General features: G+C 46.1%; 1 protein-coding gene across 2 annotated transcripts in view; it reads right to left on the reverse strand.

The window, feature by feature from the left end:
• The window catches only part of PRKG1 (protein kinase cGMP-dependent 1), a 521,708-nt gene that overhangs the window by 485,498 nt on the left and 13,999 nt on the right, over positions 1–22,211 (reverse strand). Inside the window, exon 1 of one of the 2 annotated variants that reach the window (XM_069795903.1) lies at positions 1,509–2,038. The exons of the other annotated variant lie outside the window; for it this stretch is intronic. Within the exon in view, the coding sequence (XP_069652004.1) occupies positions 1,509–1,819 (311 nt within the window). The 5' untranslated portion in view covers positions 1,820–2,038. Of the gene's footprint in view, positions 1–1,508; positions 2,039–22,211 lie in introns of those variants that run through there. 2 annotated transcript variants of the gene reach the window in all.

Consider the following 22,211-nt stretch of genomic DNA (forward strand, 5'->3'; position numbering starts at 1 on the left):
GAGGAGAAAGAGCGAGTCCCGGCGGCGGGCAAGGCAACTCCGGCTCTGACATCCCCAGGCAGGGCAATGGGGAGCACTTGGGCATCGTCCGTCGCGCCTGCCCGGGCCCCGGGGGTAAACCAGCACCCATTTGGGGCTGGTGAAGTCCCGCGCGGGGCTCCGGAGGGGCCTCGCTGGAGCAACGCAAGCGTCGAGAGGCCGAGGGGCCCCGTCCGCCATGTGCCCTAACAAGCGGCTTGAGGGGGGGGGTGACCTGCATCCCAAAGCCCACCCCAAACGAGAGCAACCCCAACTACCAGGATGGCTCGAACGATCCTCCACGACCCCAGCGCTCCCGTTTAAATCGGCGAGGAAGATGTCGGCCGCAAAGGGGAAGGCGGATTTGTCCACCGACCGGCAGCAGCGACGGAGAGGTCGAGGCCCGGTTGCCGCCAGCCGAGGGGCACGGCCCCGCAGCGGCAGGCGGGGGGGGCGAGCCCCGGGCAGGCCCCTGCCGCCCTCCACTGTGCTTGCACGTGAAGCCAGGCGCTTCGGCAGCGGATCATCTCTTTTTCTCCTCTTTTCTTTTTTTTTTTTTCCCTTAAGGAGTGCTGAACCAAATGCATCGCGATTTATTGGCTAGGAAAAGACACTAAGGGGAGGGAGTGATCCCGCTCCTGCGAGGTCTCCGTTTTCTCCATTAAATCGCTGTCACTCGCCTAGTCTGCGGCAAGTGTGAAACCCGGGCAGAGCGTCTCCCGGGCGTGCTGGGAGCTGAGGTTCCCTGCAACTTTCCCATCCCGCCGCCCCGCCCGCACACCCTCCACCGGACCAGGACACTGCAACGAGTCCCTGCCACCCCCCGACCCCCAAAACACCAGCACCCGCCGGCCAAGGGTGGCCAGGAGGCTGCTGGAGCCCCGGGCACTGCACCCCACCGGGCTCCTAGTTTCGCTGCCCGCCCGGCTGTGAATCGCTCCCTGCAGGACGCCGCTCCTCCCCGGAGGGGAGAGACACCACCCCCCCCCCCCGAGTTTCTCCCGTCCCCTCCCGCAGAGGTGAAGCCCCCGAGACAGCGATGCGCTCCCATTCAACCCGCCGGCAGCAGAGACTCCCCCGGCAGCAGCCCGCCCCTGCCCGAGCTCGCAGCCGTGCCTCCCCCGGCAGGATGGGGGGGGGGGGGGTACCGGGTCCGAAAGTCGCCGCGCTCCCCCCCCGCCCCCCCGGGGCTCACTCCTCACATCCCCCCCCCTCAAGCCCCCAAGCCCGGAGCTCGCAACTTTCCCACCCCGCGGGGCCACCCGGGGCGGCCGCGCTTCGGGGCTCGGTTCCGCGCCCCCCCCCCCTCCCCGGTCCCTCCCCGGCGGGCGGCAGCAGCGAGGACGGGGGACGGAGGGGAAGAGGCGTCCGGCGGCTGCCCCGCAGGCAGCGAGGGGAGAAGGCGACGAGGGGGATGGAGAGACGAGGCACGGAGCGCTCCGCTCCCCCCCCGCGGGCGGTGGGTACCCGGGGGTGAACCCCCTGCTTACTGTGGGCTCTTGGGGTAGAAGGGGAGGGTGACGTGGCTGAGATCCTGGATGTCAAAGGCGGTGGGCTCGGCCGAGATCGCCTGCCGCTTGGTCCTCTGCTCCCCCTGCAAGGTGCCGGCGCTCTGCTGCTGCGCCTGCTGGGTGGCGGGCCGGATCACGGAGCGATACTTGTCCAGCTCGTTCTGCAGCTTCTGGATCAGTTCGTCCTTCTGGTCCAACTCCAGCTCCAGCTCGTCGATGAGCGCATCCCGCTGCCGCAGCTCCTCGATCTTCTCCTGCAGCGCGTACTGTAAATCCCGCAAAGTGCCCATGGTCCTGCCGCCTCGCTCGCCCCTCGCCTCTCCCGGCAACTTTCCCCCCCGGGCCGCCCGCCGCCTCCCCGCACTTGGGCCAACTTCTCCTCCGCCGCCCCGGCCCGGCCCGGCGCGGCCCCGCTGCCCGCCGGGGCCCCGCCGCAGCCGGACCCCCGCCGCCGGCACCGGCTTCTCCGGAGCCGGGTTGTTAGGGGCGATTTCGATCCGCCTGCGTCAGGCGAGGCTGGAGAGGGAGCGGGAGACACACACAGAGGAGGGGGAGGGAAGGCGGCGGGGAGGGAGGCAGGGGCGCCTGCGAGGATGCACATGCACTCCCCGCTCCCTCCTTCCCGGCCCCGCCGGCGCCCCGCACCGCCCACAGCCCCGCGGGGTCGCCCGGTGGGGGGATGCGGGGAGGGGGGCTGCGGGAGCCTGTGCCGAGCCCTCCCCGCCGCCGTCCTTTTGCAGGAGGAGGCCATCAAACGGGTCCCAACCCCGGGAGATGGCTCCGCAAACCCGCCCTCTCCGTCCCGCTTTCGGGGTGTCCCCCGGGCCTCTCCCTTCCCACCCTCTGCTCCAGCCAAGGGTGCTACTTTCTCCCGGCAGAACTTGCCCGGCTTACTTCCCGTTTACTCTTTTTTTTTTTAATAGCCAATTTTTGTTCTCTTCACTGAGTGAAAGCACAAGCCAGTGCCTGGCATGGCTCCCCCTCAGTCTCAGCAAGCTTTGGGCTCCAAAAACCCAGATTTAAATGTGAATATCGGTCAAGTGTGTCCGCACTGGAAAAGCCTGGAGGCAGGGCATACGGAACTTAGAGCACTACAAAAACCCTAACTTAAAATAGGGGAAACAGACTTTCTGTGTAGCCCCAATACCCACATGAAAGCACGAGCTAGTTTCTGCCATAGCAAACACGGTAAGATTTTCCCAGTGTGCGAGCGCGACACCTCATGCACTAGGATTGTCTGCATGCCGACAAACCGCAACACGCCAGTTCTACCTATGGCGGTAGATAACGGTCCACGGGTCTGCAGCACAAAAATAACAAAATAAAATAAATGAGCCGCGTCGGCTGAGCCCTCGGTGCCAAATGGCTCTGTTTTCTTTTGTCTTGCCTGCGTTTGCCAGGCACAGAAGGGACAGCCATGTACACCATGACAACACGGCTCCGGGGCTTGGCCCTCCAGGGCAGACAGAGGGACCTGTGGGCAAGAGAATAGCTGGTTTGGGGGTTTCCCGATAAGATTGAATAGTCTGGAGGAGCTGGGGATAAAAAAACCCACAACCCAGCTAGGCACAGGCACCCTGCAAGAGCTTCTGCAGTGCTGGGGCACCAGCACAGTTCTGTGCTCTGGTGTTTTCAGGGCAGCAGAAGCAGCTACTTCAGTTCCCTCTCTGGGAGTTGGATTGGGGGAGAAGAGAGGTAGGATGCAGCCATGGATACGTTTTTTGGAGGTGGGTGGTACCTGCGTGTTTGTAGCTGCTGTTAGCAGTGTGCCTAGACTTCCCATTCGGGCATTACCTGGAGATGAGACACATCCAGACAGAGACCGTGTTTACGGGATTGAGCTTTTTTGGTTGGGTTTGGTTTGGGTTTTTTTACTGTTACATCCTGGTGCTTGGCTGAGTCCAAAGTTCCAACTTTCAACCTGCAGATAGTCTTTATAAGATAAATTTAAATAATAAAAAAAAAGAACAGATGAGGAATTACAACTGCTCCCTGCTTAATGCTCCTTGAAAGGGCCTGGCCTCTGTTCGTAAGCGTGAGGCTTTTTGCACGTTCTTCAATGTATTTGATACCTCTTGCATTTTTTGAGATGCACATGAAAAAAAAAATTGGGTTATGTAAACCGCTTCAGTTTTCAGTCCCCTTGATGCATGTGCCAAACACAAAAGCAAAGTTCTCTGGTTGTTTTCACGGGTTGCCAACGTGCTTTAAGTTCAGACAGCATTTTTTACTGTATATTCCCTTCATTTCAGTCTTGCATAACTCACTAGGAACAAAAGTACAAATATCTTCTTAACATTTCCATTTTAAAGAAGTCTGGCATTAAATAGATGCACTCCTGCTGCCTACAAACTAGAAATCAATAATAAATAAAATATTTTAATAGCATTCAGCTGGCATGCTTAAAGTTTTACTGTTTTCCTCCCTACAGAAGCAGTACCAACTTCTGGATGAGGAAGAAGGTGATACAGTTAACTGAAGCCCACCAGGCTTTGAAAGAGTAACAGCCCTGGGGAGACACTTGTGCATAATTTCTAGATGACAAGCGGTAAAGTCACATTACTTGGTTTCTATTAGAGGTGGACAGCCTGGGACTGAGACAACAGTACCTAGATCAGAAAGGGTCCAGAGAAAACCATGAGAAATTATGGGAAATAAAACTGGCAAGAAATTTAGCTGAGTATATCTAGAGAAAATATTTATTTACAGGTAGGAAGCAGGTTTTCATAAGAGCTACGAGGTCTAAAGAAAGATTTTATGGCACAGTTTTAGATTTGGGACTATAATCAACAGCTGTCAAGGCTGGTCTTCCCTAACTTAAGGTTGAGGCCAAAGCAGCCCAAAGGCCTTCAAAACCTGACAGCCAAGTTCTGCCACAGGCAGGCAGCCAGCAGTTGCCTATTTTTGGCTATTCATGCTCTCCCGAAGAAACCATCGGGCGAGTGCAGATCTCCTCCCTGCGGTTCATACTTCAGGCTTTCCTGGTACCGGCTGATGTGTAATCTCAGGGATCCCAGGGTACTGCCCCACTCCGATAAAAATAATTCCTCTGATCCCATTCTTTTCAACTTAAAGTTCCCAATAAAACAAAATCTCAGACTTTCGGGGCAGCTGCTTTGTCGTCTTGATCCAGTGAACGGAAAGAAACAGCTTTAAGAAGAATGGCAGGAATGCACCAACTGGCTTCATTTCAGGAGGATGGGGTGAAGCTGCTTGCAGTTTGTTAAGGGAGCCATTGGCTACGGTCATCCCAAAGCCTTTTCCTAATCTGGCCACTGTGATACTGTGCCTGGATGTCAAGTAAGCAGTAAGAAAAAAAAAAAAAAAAAAAAAGCGCATCTGCAGACAGCATCTTTGTCCCAAAACACCACGCGCTGGGGCTTGCTGATGGGAATCACATGAAACAGGGATGTTTCTTCTCTTCAAACAGGCTCTGAGATACTCATAATATTTCCTCTCTGCACAGCTCCTAGGTTTTAATAGCTTTTGCTTCTAAACCTTTCAAGGATCATCTGTCACTAAATGCACCCACTCAGCTGCCATCTTCCAAGCTAAAAACATATTTGAAAGCCCTCTATTCTGCAAACGTCTCCCTGGGCTCGCCAGTCAAAGCTCAGGTAGCAAGCAGGATCGCTGACAGGCAAATGTCACCTTGCTACAGCCAGCCAGGACAGCGCAGGCGGAGAAGCTGGAGATGCATCACTAAGTACATACATAAACATTTTCCTCCTCCTGGAAGCATTTTTTTTCCGCTGCCTAATCCAATCCAATGCACTCCTTACTCTTTTCCCAAAATATCTACGGGAGCAGATCTGCCTGCGGTAGAAAGTTGAATCACTTGGATTTTGCGACGTATTTCTCTGCCGGTCGGGGCTTTGTGCAGATTTGGGAAGGTGCGTGACCTATGGGACTCTACCTGCTGCTGGCACACAGCCACTTGCAAAGCCAAACGCATTCCCTAAGTGCATATTCACAGCAACACCTTCACGATGTGAAGAAGGAAAGGCTAAAAATACAGGAGGATCTAGAGGGAAGCAGCACGTACGTGAGCTGAACTCTTGCAAAAAGCATGCTATAATCAACTCAAGGTGCAGTTCACCCCTGAGACTCACCAGGTCTCATCGGCGGGATGCTACCTGCTGTTCCACCACGCACCCAAAATTCACCCCAGTCCCTGAGGAAGAGGAAGCAGTGCCACCTACTGAAACATGAACACATCTGACTCCTCCCCCTAGTGCACATTTGGCCATTCTTTTTGCCTCTTGCCCCGAACAGAGGCCCTCCGGTAGCTCCTTCTGGGGCCACGGTGCCCTACGGATTTGCAGGGGGCCGCTAGAAAATAATTCAGCCCCCAAGGATGGGGATGAGGCTGGAACTACTGTGTCAAAGTAGCCTTACCAAGACCAAGGAGCAGGAATTGGCAGTATTTAGGGAGTCATTCAGCCCCGTTTCTCTCCAAAAATAAGCCCTATTTTCTCGTGACATCGGACAGCCCTCCTTATTTTGGTCTGTTCTGGAGCCTCCAAATCCAGGGTTGGGCACTCTTGCAGCAAGTGCTGTCTTTTAAAACCCATTGATTCCTGAGCAATGGAAGTCAAATCAACATCTCAACTGGATTATCTCAAGGCTTTTCCTTTAGTATGTAGATTCTTTCCATTATCAGTAAGAAACACTGAGAAGTAGCTCTTGTGAAGAGCATGCAACCTCTCCAGCCTGCCCTAGGAAATCCTCCCAGGACTAGGATCATTTGGAGTAGAGTGCATGAGAAAAAATACACCCCAAGACCTATTATTAATGTTTAAAAAAAATGCTCACTGCAGAGACAAGGAAAAAAAAATAGTGTGCTGTACTGCAATTGGTAGCATGCTTAGCTTTTTCTATCACATCAGGGGCATACATAATAACACAAAAATGAATGTTTTTGTCATGCAAGGCAAAAGGATGAGACATTTTGAGTGTATAATAGCACAGAATTATCCACGTAACATGGTGGTTTCAAGCCCTTCTCCCCTCCTGTGCACAGATGCGTGTGTCAGAATCTGATTTAAGATGCAAGTTTCCTGTTCTCCTTCGTGGGCCCTTTGTCCGGAAAAAATAGATAGCATGAAGGACCTAACACACTGGCAAGGTAAGAGATAACCCTCCCTTCATTGTTTTTCCAGGCTGGAGGAAAGCCTGTACCTGTGGTTCCTGCTGGGTGGGCTGCAGAGCTGAAACAGAGAAGGGTATCAGTCATCTTCGTGGGAGGAACACGAGTTTTACATAAAAATAGCACAATAAATTATTCTCAACATCCAGAAGCTGAATACACATTCAACAAGCCCTTCAAAGCTTTTTCCTTCCATTAGGGCAACCAAAACTGTCCCTCTGGCTTCTTTTCCCCACTACAAGACCCTATTCACAGCAGCCCTGCCTACGTATCTACAGAAACTACAGATCCTCTGCCCTCCAAAAAGCATCTGACAAACTTAAGTTGAAAGATGTCTTTCTAAGCCAGGCTTTTTCTCCCATGATGACATGGAAAGTTGGATTTTCAACAGCTCACCCCATCAAATCGTTGCATGTGGTAACAGTGGGTCTCTGCATCCCTTCGCTTCAGTGCTAGTTCAGCTGCTCATGAGTCCCTACAGGGTAGGAGGAGATGCTACAGGCTCCCTGGTAGCACCTTCTCCTATCCTGAGCCTAAATGAAATCTTTGGGGCTGGGCTTTCTCCAGGAAAGAGTAAACTCATTTTCTGAACACCCCTAGATAGGAGCTGCAAATAGCAGCAGATCTCCAGGCAGGTCAGGCGTGGGAATCATCATCCCTGATCCCATCCCTCCTCTCCATACACACCTCAAGTGACTGGTTGATTTTTTCGCACCTGCCAGAAAGGGCTGGACTGCCCAGAAAGGTCAGACATGAGCAGAGCTTAGACACATCTTCCCATGGGCTGGATTAAGCCAGAGGCAGCTTCAAAACGATGCAGCTGCCTTAAGAAGTCTCTTTAGGCTCATGTTAAGCAGCAACTTGTTCTGAAAACTGCCAACATAAATACGTAGTGCTGTTTTGCAGTTACTACAATTAGGCACTGACTATGCCCCTGCTTTTCTCAGTGGTCCCAGGGCACTAACTATGTAGAGCAAAAGCAGCATTTAGACAAGGAGAGCCCTGGAAATGTAGTTTTCTTTTGCTTTCAGCCTTAAGCTACTGGCAAATAAACCCAGGGACCAATTAAACTAAATGTAGGGATGTAGATCTAGTCTTGGAGCCATGAAATACAGGTTATAACGGAGGTGAAGTTTGTAGAAAACATCAATTCGGTTGACGTAGTTGGAAAAACAGATTCATTCTGGCTCTCACAGAGGTATCCGTGAGATTGGGAGAAGCTGAAATGTTTGAAGGAAGGTGGGAGCCACGTGTTAGATCTGAGGCCACTGATTTTCATGGAGACAGAGCTGGGATAGCCAGGCCAGCCAGCTTCCTTGCACTTCTTATCAACCAGAGTTTAACCGCTCAGGACAGCCCATGCTCAGTAACCATTTTATTTTCACTATTCAACATATATTCCTCCTCCCGCTGTATGACATCTCAGTGTCACAGTGAAGGGGTGGGAGAGCTCGGAGACTCATCCGTCACCCAGCCCACGCACCAAATGGTGTGGGGTTACTGCCCGAGGATGAAAACAACCCAGCCTGATCACACAACAGCAACAACATCCTAATGCTGAAGAGCTCTGCAATTCGTTCAGTCATTGAACGATCAAGACACACAGGCTACCAAAAGTTTCCCAAACCTCACTTTTCAGAGGCAAGACCCTTACAAAGCCATTGACACAGCCAGAAACCCTACAGCTGCCTAACACACGCTGCATGTCACCTCTGTATTGCATTGCTTAGGAAAAGCACTTGGGCAGAATATAGATCTGACCTTACCGTGTTACATGGTCCAGGCAATCAGGAACTCAATGGGTATCAGGACAGCTGAGGTCAAATCCCAGCTTTTTGCCTTTGTTTCTGACTTCATCTGCTCCTACTAACCTTTTCCCTGCGAGATCATCTCTTCATTTGTCCTTGCGTGGGACTCTAAATAGCAACAACAGCTTCTAGGGGCACATTTTGGAGTAGTGATTCTTGCATCGGTATTCAGCAGTACACTGGTAATAACTTGCGTTGACCAAAAGTAAGGTTTGTCCTGTGAGCCAGCCTGCAATTCTTCACAGTATACTTTTAAAACGCTACACAAATGCAGCTAAACTCATCAGCTGTTACCACGCAGTTACACCTTTTCCTTTCTCCAACTTCAGTTGCCTTCTGCAACTTGCTGATTTTTTTTAGTCATGGTTCTCTGGTTGCAAAAGGTGGAAAGCCAAGTACTCAGGAAGGTGTGAACAGCAAGAGACTTGTTTTCCCCCCAGATTATTTTAATTAATAGCAGCTCATTTCTACAGCCTGACTTTGAAGCTGCTTGATGCCATTTCTTAACTTCCCGGGTTTTATGGTGGCAAACCACTTGCCAGCCCCAAGCATTTGCAATTCCGGGTGCTCCCTCTCATTGCCCTTTTGGACCCCACAGTGTTTCTTATCTCTCCTTGCCAGTAATGCACCACTCACCTACCATAATTGCCTTGGTCTGTTGGGCTGATTTATCCAACCTTCAAAACAATTCATTTATATTTGAAATTGGATTAGAAATAAACACATATTCTGCTACCACCGATATGAAAATAACTACTGCGTTATCATTATTTTATGATGAATGCATTGAGAACAAATGCACTGTCTCTTTATGTAATCAGATTAATTCCCCTGCTTATTAAAAATTATTATTTGAATGTCTCACGTGTTTATAACAATAAGCACAAACCATAGATTTTAAATCTTTGTTTTACATGCCTGGACAACAGACTGGTGTTTCTTAAAGATAAAGGTAAGTTACACTGAAAGTTGCCTGCCTTTTTAGAAACAGATTTGTGCGAGAGTTTATTCTGAAGTCTTTGTCTGACATCTGCACATCCTGAGCAGCTACAAATATTTTACTGAAGTACCAGACTTTCATGTAAGTATCTAAAAGCGTTCATGTCCACAATTCTAGCAACATTAAAGCCTTCCTCGCAGCAAACATTTCCAGAAAAGGTAGGTACTCAAGAGTTGATACCCATGATCATTTAAGGCTCAGAATAAATGGCTGCGTCCCACAGAGGACCCAACTTGTTAAGGTACCAAGGAAATAGCCATGAATCATCCAGGCACAATCTGCAAACAGGGGCTCGCATCGGGTTTCACAAAGGTTTTACAGCGCTCCACTGACTTCTACAGCTATTTCTTACTTATGCTTGGGGAAACTTCATCAGGTTGGGCTCTCTGAGCGTGTAAAAATGTTTATGCTCACAGTTTTGTCTTTGTCAGTGTTTGCTCGAACTGATTGCTCTACTCATCAGAGCATTAGATGCCAGTGTTCGCCTGATTTCCTAAGCATTGCCAACAAATTTCAACCGACTGCCCTGCTGCGTTGGGTGAATCAGGGGACAGGCAGCACTTTTATTCTCACCTTTGCACAATTTCTCCTTCAAATCAGCAGCTAAACCCCTGGGTAAGGTGCAGGGCTCTCTCCTCACTCTCACGGCACGGCCACTACCCCGTCTTGGAGGAGGACATGTAACCGCATCTCCTCAGTGGCCGCAGGCAAGTTGGCCTGTGTGAACCCGGGGCTGCGGTGCCTTTTCTGACTCCAGCTCCATCTCCAGCTGGTTTTGCTCTGACCCTGACTCCTCTCCATTGCATAGTATTAAAACATGCATTGAAACATGCTGGGAAAGTTCACCTATGCAACTCTTCCCCACCATAAAACGTGCTGGGAAGGTTTGCCCCGGCACATCATCCCCACCACCTCCTAATCTTTCACCTGGGTGGAGAACAGCACAATTTTCACTGCTGGGGAATTACGATACCGATTCATGGGAGCTTCCTCAAATCTAGAAGGAAAAAATCCTTTGGAAGCGATGGTGCTGCAAAAGCAACAAGCACTTTGGGTCTGCTTCTCTGTGAAGAAAGATTTCTAGGTTGGTATTGACCTTTTATAGGCTGCTTCTCTGCAAGAACTATTTCTGTTGAAGCTTTATCATCTATGCTTTTACTTGAGCGGCTTGGCCCAAACAACAGGGTAATTTGTTCATATGCCTATTTATGCAACCCATATACACAAAGCATAGTGTGTACAAACTCATCTTCAAAGCATCTGACATGCTGTGAAAGGGTCTCAAGTTAGAATAGGAAGGATCCATATTGATACGCAGCATAAAATCCTGCACTGTGGCACACAGGAAGGCAACCTATTTTATACTTCTGCTCCCTGGAAAAAGAATGCAAATTCACAACCCGCTTCAAAAAATCCCCCTGCTCCTTTACAGATACAGAAACACCAATTTGTTGTGGGTTTTTTTGGTTGTTGTTGTTAAATCTACTCTTTTCCTTTTTCTTTTTTGCTTAAAAGCCACAACTATCAGCAAAACAACTGTTTCCAGCTCACGATTTGTGCATGACGTAGCGTGAAGTGCCGTGAGCAACTTCCCTGCGTGGTGGGTGTTTGGCCCCGCTCTGTTCCCTTACATGGCCTGCAGCTCTGGCAGGCACAGCATTCTCCACATTCTTCATTTTTTCCCCTGCTTTTTAATTCTCATTTCTTTTAGGAGGAGAAAACACAAAACACAAGGAGTAATGCTGCCCTCTACTGCCCTGCTCTCCCAGCTTGAGGTGCATGGCTGCAAACCTTCACACCAAATACTTGTTGAATCACCACAAAAAAACCAACAAAACATCACCACCACCCCCAACACTCAATCAAAAGGCAATATAGAAACAAAAATATGCATGCATTAAAAAAAAAGTAAAGCTAACGGGGGGTCAAGAGGATTGCTCAAACTCAGCTTTAGTTCCCACTGATATATTAATATATTCTATTTCTCAGCATGAGGGTAGAATTAATATTGCAAGCTTTTCTCGAGTTAGCTACTACAACTCTAAAGAATTGAACATGTGGCACTTTAAGGGGCATATTTATATAAAAGTGGGCATTTATAAAACCACAGTACTGTCTCTTTATATATCCCTTATAGTAGCCAAACTCACAGCCTTCTTTCTTCTTAATATTCAGTTTACTTGATAAGCAAATTACTTCAGAGATATAACAACTCTACCTGCAAGTTCCAGCAGACCAGACACCACATTTTAGGTGGGTTTTCTTTACCACACCTGTATGTGTTCCCCCTAAAGAGATGCAAAAGATAGATAGATAGATAGATTTGTTGAAGTTTGACTCAATTATTTGATTCAGTAATAGACATTAAATCATTGATTCGCACCAATTCCTGGCTCTTAGCTCAACACCCGGTACGTGCTGCGACTATGATAACGTGCAACAACCCCGAGCATGCACATAGAAGTCAGGACACATAAACCTAAAAATCTCTATCTTTTAGTATTAATGACCAACTGAATGACCAATCTGAAAAAGAAAGACATTTCATTTTCACTATATACCACAATTCTGTATTTAGGCTCATTTCTTTAGATTTTAAATTATTCCATTTTCAGGAGTCTGAATCTTTTTACTTTCCAATTATATCCCCTCGTAAACTCTCAGAAAAGTCAATTAAATTAAAACAGCTCACGCTAATACCACCACAGATAAACACATACATCACTGCAATTGCAATTAATCCATCACCTTAAAAAACCCCCATTTCCCAAACTCCTCAGAGGTACAGATAAAGTTAAACTTTGCAAGCAAACTCTTATTTAAAAAACATTAATGTAATTTCCAGATGGAGTTGGTATTGATTGGGCAGCAGAACAGCAAATGCTGAGCACAGATGTCTTAATTATGGGGAAAGAATCAATACAGGAGCCCCACCAGAATGGAAAATTTAAATAGATGGTTTTTTCCCCTCCAGCTTCTATACATTTTTGTAGGCGACACTCAGGAGATGGGGTAAATAATGTTTTTAAAAGGCAAATCAAACCCAAACAGATTAGGAGATTGAGGGAAAGAAATTTATCCTCAGGCTGAAATGGTACAGTACCCAATTCTTTGGTGGCAAAACAAGGACAGTCCAGGGTCTAGCTGAGAACAAGTTAAAGCATGTCCCAGCTCACATCGTAGAGAGCGCCTTTTATTAGCCCAAATGATGCTGGAAGAAAGAGGCACGATTTTGAGGCTAAACCACAAAATATATTTGTGATATCTGTATGAAATAAGCCACCATATATCTACCAGGAGATGAAATTGGAGATGTGAATTCTATGTCTGTTATCCAGCCTATGAATGAGCAAAATTCTGCAATCTGTGCTCTTTCAAAGGCATAAGCAACAACCAGTACACCATAATCATTTCTTGTTCACAGGCTACTACAGCCTGAGCTGGATTTGAAATCTCAGGAAGTATTAAAGCATCTCCACAAACCTGTATGGACAAAAACTGCACCAAACATCTGCACTTTGCAACACAATCCTCTTCTCAAATAAAGTTCTTACACATTCATTGATGGAAACAAGTCTATTTCTCACCTGTGGCTTCTTCTCTTACTTTTATTAAGACACATTATTTGCAATTACCCCAAATACACAACTAACATCTACATATCGATACACCCTATTAAAAAGTTTCACCAAAACCATTAGACCTGAAGCAGGCTTTGAGATTTTCAGTGGAGAATTCACTTCACCTGGGTAATTCCTTGATGTGAGGGAAAGCTCAGAGCAGAGGTAAATGCCAAGCCTTTCCATTTCATCTTGGGAAATCAAAAGCATTTCTTAAATTTCTGTCTCATTAACCCATTTTAACAGGGTTCTTTCAATTTCATAACAAACTGCATCCATTTAAATTCAATACTAACTAAGAATTACCTTCACAGAGAAAAGCAATGTTTATTAACAAAACAAGAGCGGGAGGAAAATGGGAATCCTCCAAGAGATTTTCCTTTAGACCCAAACAGACTTACTGAAATGTCCTTCGAGGAATCAGGATGGCAGATGCCTCCTCATGTTAATAAGGAATCTTAGACAAGTTTTCAGCATGATGCCTTTAGGGAAAATAAAAACCACACAAAAAGAGAACCAAATCTGAATATATGCACTTATATTAATAAGTAGGAAGAGTCAGAGAGTGTGTATTTCCATATGAAGGCCTATAGTGTAAATGAATTATCTGTCTACAATGCAGCCAATTCCAACATTTTGGAAAAAAACACCTGTTTTCCTGAGGCTAGGTGTTATTCATCCACCCGAGAGAATAACGCAGACAGAGCATTTGGACAATGATCATTTCCAGTCCTAAAATCTCTGTTAATGCTAATTAGTTGAACTCAGAGATTTGAATTAATGCAATATTTTTCCTTTGTAACTACTAAATGCTTTTTTTCTTTTTACTGGAAAAGCCTTTTACCGTACATTCAGGTTTTACTGCCCACTGAATGGCACGTTAGGTGTTTGCAAATCTAGACCTTCAATTTGTACATCATTATTAGGACTTTTTCCATTATGCTAATGGGTTTAAAAAAAAATTACTTTAATTGACATTTTCCCCCTAACTCTCTACCTCTTTAGCAAGACATAAGAAAGAAATGGTAGAAATGCACAGAGACTGGAGCAGAGTATCTAGAGGATAACTTCTTGCATCACGCTACTAACAGTTTTCAGAAACATCTTCTTGCAGAGAGCAGTGATTAAAGCTTTAAAAAAATGTACCTGTTTCCCCCCTGAAGGAAAGAAGGGCCATTAGAACATAAAAATTTGAATGCAGTTTGTCTGTTGATCATTCAAACCGCATCGTTTAACCCATATTTTTTAACTGTAGCTTTAGTTTATTTCTATTTATTTTTAGCTCATTTCTGTTCCTAAAAACCAGAGTAGCCTAAAACATGAACTAATTGCAGCTCCTGCTAGCTGCATGGGTTAATTAACATAATTACTCATTCGTACCCTGGTCAGCTTGCTGAATTCATGTACTATATTTCCAGCTTGAATAATTTAACAGGTATTAATTATTTACACCTTATAGCTCTTTCAAAGGAGTTGTTCAGAGTCAATGCCAGTTATTAGACTTGGCAGACAAAGCCAAGCGCTGCCCCACGAGGGCCGGCTCCGCTCTTGTGCCCGTGCTTTATCCCAAGGATTACAGGAGAAAAATGGGAAAGGTTGCATTTAGCCACCAAAAGCATCATACATTAAATCTCCCTACATCCAGCACTTGATTTATAGACAATGCCAGCGAGTTCAAAGGAAACTGAAAAAACCCATATCTCCCTACTAAGCACTTTTTTCTTTTTGCTAGTCAATACAATACATTTTAAAAGGCAAGACTGCAAGTCAGCAGACATCCTTCCCCCGTAATCTTTGCAAGAATTTTCTCTTCTAGTAATCGAAGTGGTGGTTTCTAGCTAGGGAAAGACCATACAGACACAAAATAGTCATCAGAACATCCAAGAAAGGGGGAATTACGTTGAACATCACCCACCCACAGCTTTATCTGTGCACCATCCCACCGGCTGCCTTCTGCAAGCTGCCAAAAAAGCCAGGGTAATCTCCTTCTGCCAAGAAGAACATCTCCACCTTCATCCTTTGCTTCAGTGGGGGCCTCAATGAAGTGGCTCCATGTGAACCCAGAGGGTGAAGTTATGACCAGTGTGTAAGTAGGAAACAACTAACTAAATGGAGAAGTAACAACCAGAGACCAATAACCACATGTATATACTGGTAGCTAAGGCTAAACTGCTTTTTCAGAGTGCTAATATCCCCACTGCGGGAAAGGATACTGAGCAGCTGGAGACGGTGCTGAAGAAGGCAAGCAAAAACCAGAGCTGAAAAAAATAACTTTTTTTAAAAAAAATAACAGAAAGGCACTGATTTGTTTAGCTTACAGAAAAAAAAGAAGATTAAGAGAAATTTCATTATATTATATAGACACTATAATGCAAGCAAAGCGCTCAGTATTACATGGCATTTTTGGAGTAGCAGGGAAAGGCATTGCAAGAACTGGAAGACAGGTATATTCAAATGAAAAACGAGGCACCTATTTTGAACACAAAGTGCAAATAACCACGAGAACAAACTCCCATGCAAAGTGGTAGATCACATACATCTCCACCTGCAACTCAAGGTTAGCAGTGCCACCTCAGCCACCTTCTCCTCTGCTCTGCTGGTGAGCTTTGAGGTGCCCATCACTACCCCAGCTGAGCAGATTTATGTTATAAAAGCCCCGAACCAGCCAGCTTTTTCCTGCCCAAATACATTTATTCACAAATCTCAGGGTCACTCGCTGGCGTTGCTGAGGTGGAGGACATTGCAGCCATCCAACCTCTCCTCCATTTACAGCCGCTGCAAAGAGCCGTGCCGACAGAAAAATATTTTGCGCAGCCAGACCATGTCTGCCAGCATACAGGAGACGCTTCTCCCCACCTAACAGTTGTTTTTGGGGGTTTGACAGCTTTCACCCAGGAATCCTTCCCCAGGGTTTAACCAATAAAAATACCCGTGTGTGAACAGTGCAGCCTTTCAACCTCACCTGGTCCCCCGGGCCAACGCAACCTCTGGTTGCATCTGTGGAGCTCCTCAGAGGGCGGTGTGGTTACCCAGATGTACCTGAGGGCACCGCTGGCTATGTACTTTACCTTATTCAAACCATCTGTTTAAAGATTTCTGGTCTATGAGTCCTTTTACAAGAGCAGAGGGTGGGGACGCAGACCTGAAAGCGTTTTTTCATTCCCAGGAAAGCTTGGGGTCTGTGCAGCCCTCCAGCTTTTCCCTCTGCAATGACCTCTCTCCATTCCCCGGCAATGGAAGCGTTGTATTTTTTGACTGTTTTTAACCACTTCCTGGCATTAAGCTAAGGGTCGTCCTCTGCATTTTCATCTCCTTCACTGGGGTCTTGAGGGCTGTGTAACCTGAATTCAAGGCTATGAGACATGGGTCTGTCATTGCCTCAACCATCAAACATTTCCTGTCCCATGGAAGATAACGCTGAAATAATCTGTGTTTAATCTCCAGCAATAAAGGACTGCCTAGTAACCTCAGCTGGTGTTTCAAAACGCTCCCATCCACTACCATTGCGTGGTGGGTACCCAGAGCCTCGTGCAGCCTCTCCCCGTCAGTCGCCCGTTCTGCACATGGATGGAGAGGGGGTTCGGTGAGAGCACCCACATCACCTAGCCCCTCTCGCCTTCTGCAAGACACGTCAACCCCTCCCTACTGGGTTAAATAACCACAGCAGCAGGGGATGCGCTGGAAAACCAGGCATTTTGGGACCACAATCGACTTTTTGATGTGATCTACAACCAAAGGGAGAGAACACGTTATGGTTTCAATATTCAGTGTTACCCTGGACTGATCCTGTTCAGCAGCGTTACGTCCCTTATCAGAGGTGTTAGTTAAGCCCGTGCTAAGACTACAGCCTAGGCTGGCAGCCCTTAACGTACATGATACCCTCATCCTCCACAGGGACCAAAGACCTCGTGGATAACATCGCTATGCTTCATACCTGATGCTTATGAATATTGCTGCATATCATGCACTTATACATGCTCTTTTCTTCCATGTATCCTCTTCCTCACATAAGACTTTGTGGCCAGGAAGGAGATGGCATAGCGTCCATCTATTCAACCCCAGCCTTAAGTGTGATTTAAATTAATGCTCTGTCCAGACCCAATCCATCCCTGGTTCTCCCACACAGCAGTACCAAACCCTTTTTTCCTTGCACCACCAACTACTCTGCCAAGCTATCTGAGCTAAAAAGCAATGAAAATATTAGGAAATATTGGCTGTGTGAAAAGGCAGAACAAGTATTCTGGTTTTAATAGACCTTCTACTGTCAGGTCAGGCGTCATTTGGGTTTTCAGAGCTCAGACTCCATTTCAAGGTGCATCCAAGAAAGCTATCAATACGGAGAAACACACAGTAACCATTTTCTTCCCTCCTCCCCATCATTTGAGGCTCTCTGTCCATCTCCTGGCACTAAGTGGTGCCACAAGTCAAACACAACTTCAGTTTTCTCATTTGCTTGCAAAGCCAGATTCTTAGTATACTGAGCTATATTGCAGTTTGAAAGCAAAAGCTCCTACTTAGCCACTATTTTCAGCTCAGACTTGGTATTTTTATGACTAGAGATATGCTTCTGAAGCCTTCATGAGCTGAAATACTGCCCCTTTTCCACGTATACTTTTGGTCACTGGGATTTTTTAATTTAGGATTTTTGCTCTCCTCTTTCTGTTTGTCAGTTGTGGCCATGCAATAACTTGGAAGGGGTGTTACAATTTCATGAGGCCAGTAGCTGCAAATCTCCAAGCCTATAAAGAACATCCGTGCGAACACATACCATTTAATTACCTGTTAAAAAAGCACATATACTTTGCAGTCTGCAAACATCCCCTGTTTCACTTAACATGTCCCATCAGTGATGGGCTGCCAGGTCCTTTCCTGCGGTGCCGTACACCATTGCTCCCTGGCCAAACCAGTACCTTCACCTCCTCTCTGCTGGGGAATGCAACACAGGTCCATAGGAAACATGGCCGGCGTTCACCTCCACCAAACAACATATCACATAAGCTGTCCTGAATTTCTTCTTCTCACCCCACTGCTTCTCAAAAGGCAAATCCACTGAAGCCCCCCAAGCTGGAACCAGTGATTGATCTCATTTCAAAGATGCCAACAATGCAAGTCCCAAAACAAACCTGCATCATTTCTCATTTCAAGCCTGAATATTCCTTCAGTGCTCTTAAATGAGAAGTACACTTAAAAAGAAAAGTCTTTGTTTAACCTCCTGGATGCTTTTATTGGTTAAAGATCAGTAAACTGCCATTTATTTTAGTGTGCCAGGCCTGCTTTATCATGCTGATAAACACAGTAATTACTTTATGCGGAATACATCTTTGAATGTATACGAGTGGAAACTATATTTGTAAAGGCAAAAATGAGAGACCACCTAAAGGTTTTAAAGATCAGCCAGTAATAGGATGACATTTCACTTCTTCAGGAACATTTGTCCATAATGAAAGCAATGTCTAAGCATGTAAAATTGGGTCATAATTATCCCATTATCATTGCATGGGTCTGAAGGCTAGACCAAGATAATGTCAGAGGAAAATGTTTCCTCCACACTGGGAAATCATTACCTCAGTAGTTTCATTAGCAGAGTATTAGGCTCAAGCAGCTTCTGCTGTGAACAGACACTCAGACAACAGAAACAGCCTGAAACAGCATCTCAGCTGTTCCCTCAAACCCGTTACTTAAAACCGCCTCTTACCATACAGGTTGGGGAGAGAAACACTTCTGATGGGACCACCAGAGAGAAGAGGAACAGGAAAAAAAATCACACAAGCTTGAAGTCATCCTCATGTTCTCAGCATGGCAACTGCAAATAACATGCCTAAAGACTTACATAGCATGTACTAGTATATATATAGGAGCTACGTATATTATGTATACATATATGGGTTAGCATGTCAGGAGCTACATAGGATACACCAGCAGTAGCCCCATCTCTAGAGCAATGAAGATGTCTTCAACCACCCCGAGTCCATCTGTTGCAAGAGAGCCGTGGCAATCCTGATGGTTTCCAAGTGAAAGACCACCTTTGCTTTCAGGACCAGACACCTTAGACTAAGACGAAAGGTGTTAAAATAAAAGGAGAAAGAAAGGAGGGCCTCTGTATAATAAAATTGAAGTGTTAGCACAGCTTTGCCAAGACACTATGGCTAGAAAGGTCTCCTGCCCATCAGCAGCACAGCCTGGCTATAAACACTAGAATTGTCCAAATACCACTTAATTCACATTAATTGAAGGAGGCAGGAAGAGTTGCATGATTGAGATGGTAAACTCAATGGTCACAGCTTCCTTAGGAAGGCAAAATATTGTTATCGGGCAAGTCCCTGGAAAAAAATGATCTTATGGGTCAGCATCTTAACAGATAAAACACAGAGTGGAATGTGTTAGGGACAGCTAAAATATTGGAAAACAGAGTGGATCGGGTCTTTATACAGTGGCTTTTCAAATTTTCAAAAAAAGGTGGACCAAAGGGCCATTAAATTTTCTCTGCTGATGATCTTCAGCAAGTTCTGAAATACTAAGAAAAACATTTTGGAGAGCCAAAGGAAAGCAAGCGCTCCACAAAGGTTTTTAGCAGGTAAATGGAATTGCACAGATAATTGTGGCAGCTTGACATCAATCCTGGACATCCTTTGGGATGTGCGATTCTCAATTTAATTGCTGAAGAAATTAAGGCAATATAACGAATGCCAATCTACATGGCTCTATGGAAAATAGATCTCATGAAGCAAACTTAGTGAGTTTTATTAAACCGCCTGCAAATTGGGTTGAAAAAGCATTTGCAGCCATGTAACGTAATTAGGCTGCTGCAAACTGGCTGACTTACAAACTTGAGCTCGTTGAGCGTGTCTCCACCTCCAGGGTTTTTTATCTCAGCAGAGGGGAGGTTAAAAGCAATGAGCTACTGTCGGAAAAGTGTGAGAACGGATGGCTAATCCAGCAAACAGTGAAGGCAGGATTTAACAGCAGGACCAAGAAGTTGGGTGAATTCAGGCTTGAAATGTGGAACAAATATTTAAGGCAGAGCAATTAGGGCAATTAATCTTTTCAACAGTTTGCAAGGGACCATGGTGCTTTCTCAGTCACCAGCAAATTTTTAAACCACAATCAGAAGATTTTTTTTTTTTTTTTAAGACAGAAATACACTACTGAAAACAAAACCTCTGAAAAGGCTAATGGCCCATCTCCTGCAAATCAGGCTAGATAAGCACAGTCAGCCTTGCTGACCTTATAAGATACCCACTTATGAAAACTAAAGTAATTTTCATTCGTTCTTCTGCCATCTGACATCTTTCGGGCACGCTAAAAGGGCTCAAAAGTGGATATAAATGTAATTGTAAAGTCTCTTTCTCTAAAACAAGGTTACGCACTGAGTTTACAAATGCTGTCAGCCCAACATCCTGCAGGCTTTTCAGCCCGGAAACACGCGCAGAATACAGATGTACGGACTTTATCAGCTCCGTATTATGCCTCACACTGTGAAAATGATTGCATGATGAGTAAATCCAACGCCCACGCAAATAACTGCTGCTTCCAGTTCCTAATGAATCACAGACCCAGAATGGGGTCAGCAGAATAGTCATTGGTGGTGGGGGGGAGCAGCAAGGGAAGCTCAAATGGACTGTTTCACAGGCTTGCTTGGGCAAGAGCGATCAAAGAAACACTAGTTGGGGAGATTAATGACATAATTTCAGTGGACAACTAACCAATATATTCATATGAATTTTTCCCCCTGTATTTTCACATTCTATTTAAAGCCTTTTAAAGAGAGTTGATTTTTAGTCACTTAATATTTAGCAGCAGAATGAAAGAGAAAAAGAAGCAGCAGCCTCCCCAATACAGAAGTCAACCAACCCAATGTGAAAGAGGGAGATCAGTTGTACCTGCTCTCTGATATCAGAGTAGCAACTACAGGTTATGGGTCAACCCAGTCAAAAAGGTGCAAGAGTTAACAATTAACAATAAGCTGCAGCAGAAGGAGCTGGGTGGGAGAGACACAAGTGATTCAACATCTTCTGGATGCAAATAGTCTCTGCAATAAGCTGATTATGTTCACCGACGCTTTAGGATAGATTTAACTGCACAGAGTCAGAAAAGATTAATCAGGCACCAAAACTTCCATAAAACTGGCCTTCAGTTGACCCGTGACACCATTTCCACTTCCCTTTCCCATGCATTTTTGCCCTTCTGCCCCCAAACAAATGGTTTGATGGAGTGAGAAATTTCATATCCATAGCACTCACACCAGCTCAACCCATTTTTTCCATTATCTCCTCCCGACAAGAACGAGCCTCTGGTTGAAGCTGCTATGAGCGACTCCCCACCAGAAGATAAAACATTCACTTTGAATTTTTTTATCTTTAATTATCATTTTAATGCCATGGAGGGGAGGGACAAATTTCAATTTTGCTTCAACCCTCTCTACTCCACCAGGACTGAATTACACAGGAAAGGAAAGATGCAAAACGTCAGGGTTTCTGCAAGGGAGACCAATCACTCTGCTCTGCATTTCCAAAAAGGCAATCCAGTCCTTTCCCTGAATCGGGCACCTGATAATAAAACTGCAGGTCAAAGCAAGAAACATGCTCCTGGCAGGGAGAGCCTGACTGCCAAAACATCATTTTCAAGCCCCAGCCACATGTTATGCAATGAAAGGGAACATATAGATTTCACCCTTTACCTTGACACAGATTTCGTAAAATAGCGTGAAAAATCAATGGGGGGGGAAAAAACCCCTCCAAACGAAAACCTTTTATGCTGTTTTGATTTTTTTTTTTTTTTTCCTATTCAATAGTCCTTTTCTGAGCTACAGAGGCAGCTTAAGACAGAAATAAAGTTGCCAACAAGGTGGCCCATGTATCATCTACTCAGGCGTTCACACAACCTGCTCCCTGAAGATGCGAGTCCTTGCTGCGCCGGGGTGTGAGCTGTGACAGGGGACGCATCTCCCCTCTGCAGAGCCCAGAGAGCAAGATGGAGCCTTTCTTCTGGGCTTATACGTGAATAGATGTCACCTTGCGAATACCCAAACGCAAGGAGAACTGGGCATCAGAAATTGCATGGAAAGACTTGAAACAGATGGCGATTTTAAGCTTACTGTGCAATCCC

Source organism: Haliaeetus albicilla, chromosome 11 (assembly GCF_947461875.1).
Source record: "Haliaeetus albicilla chromosome 11, bHalAlb1.1, whole genome shotgun sequence".
Classification (NCBI taxonomy): Eukaryota; Metazoa; Chordata; class Aves; order Accipitriformes; family Accipitridae; genus Haliaeetus; species Haliaeetus albicilla.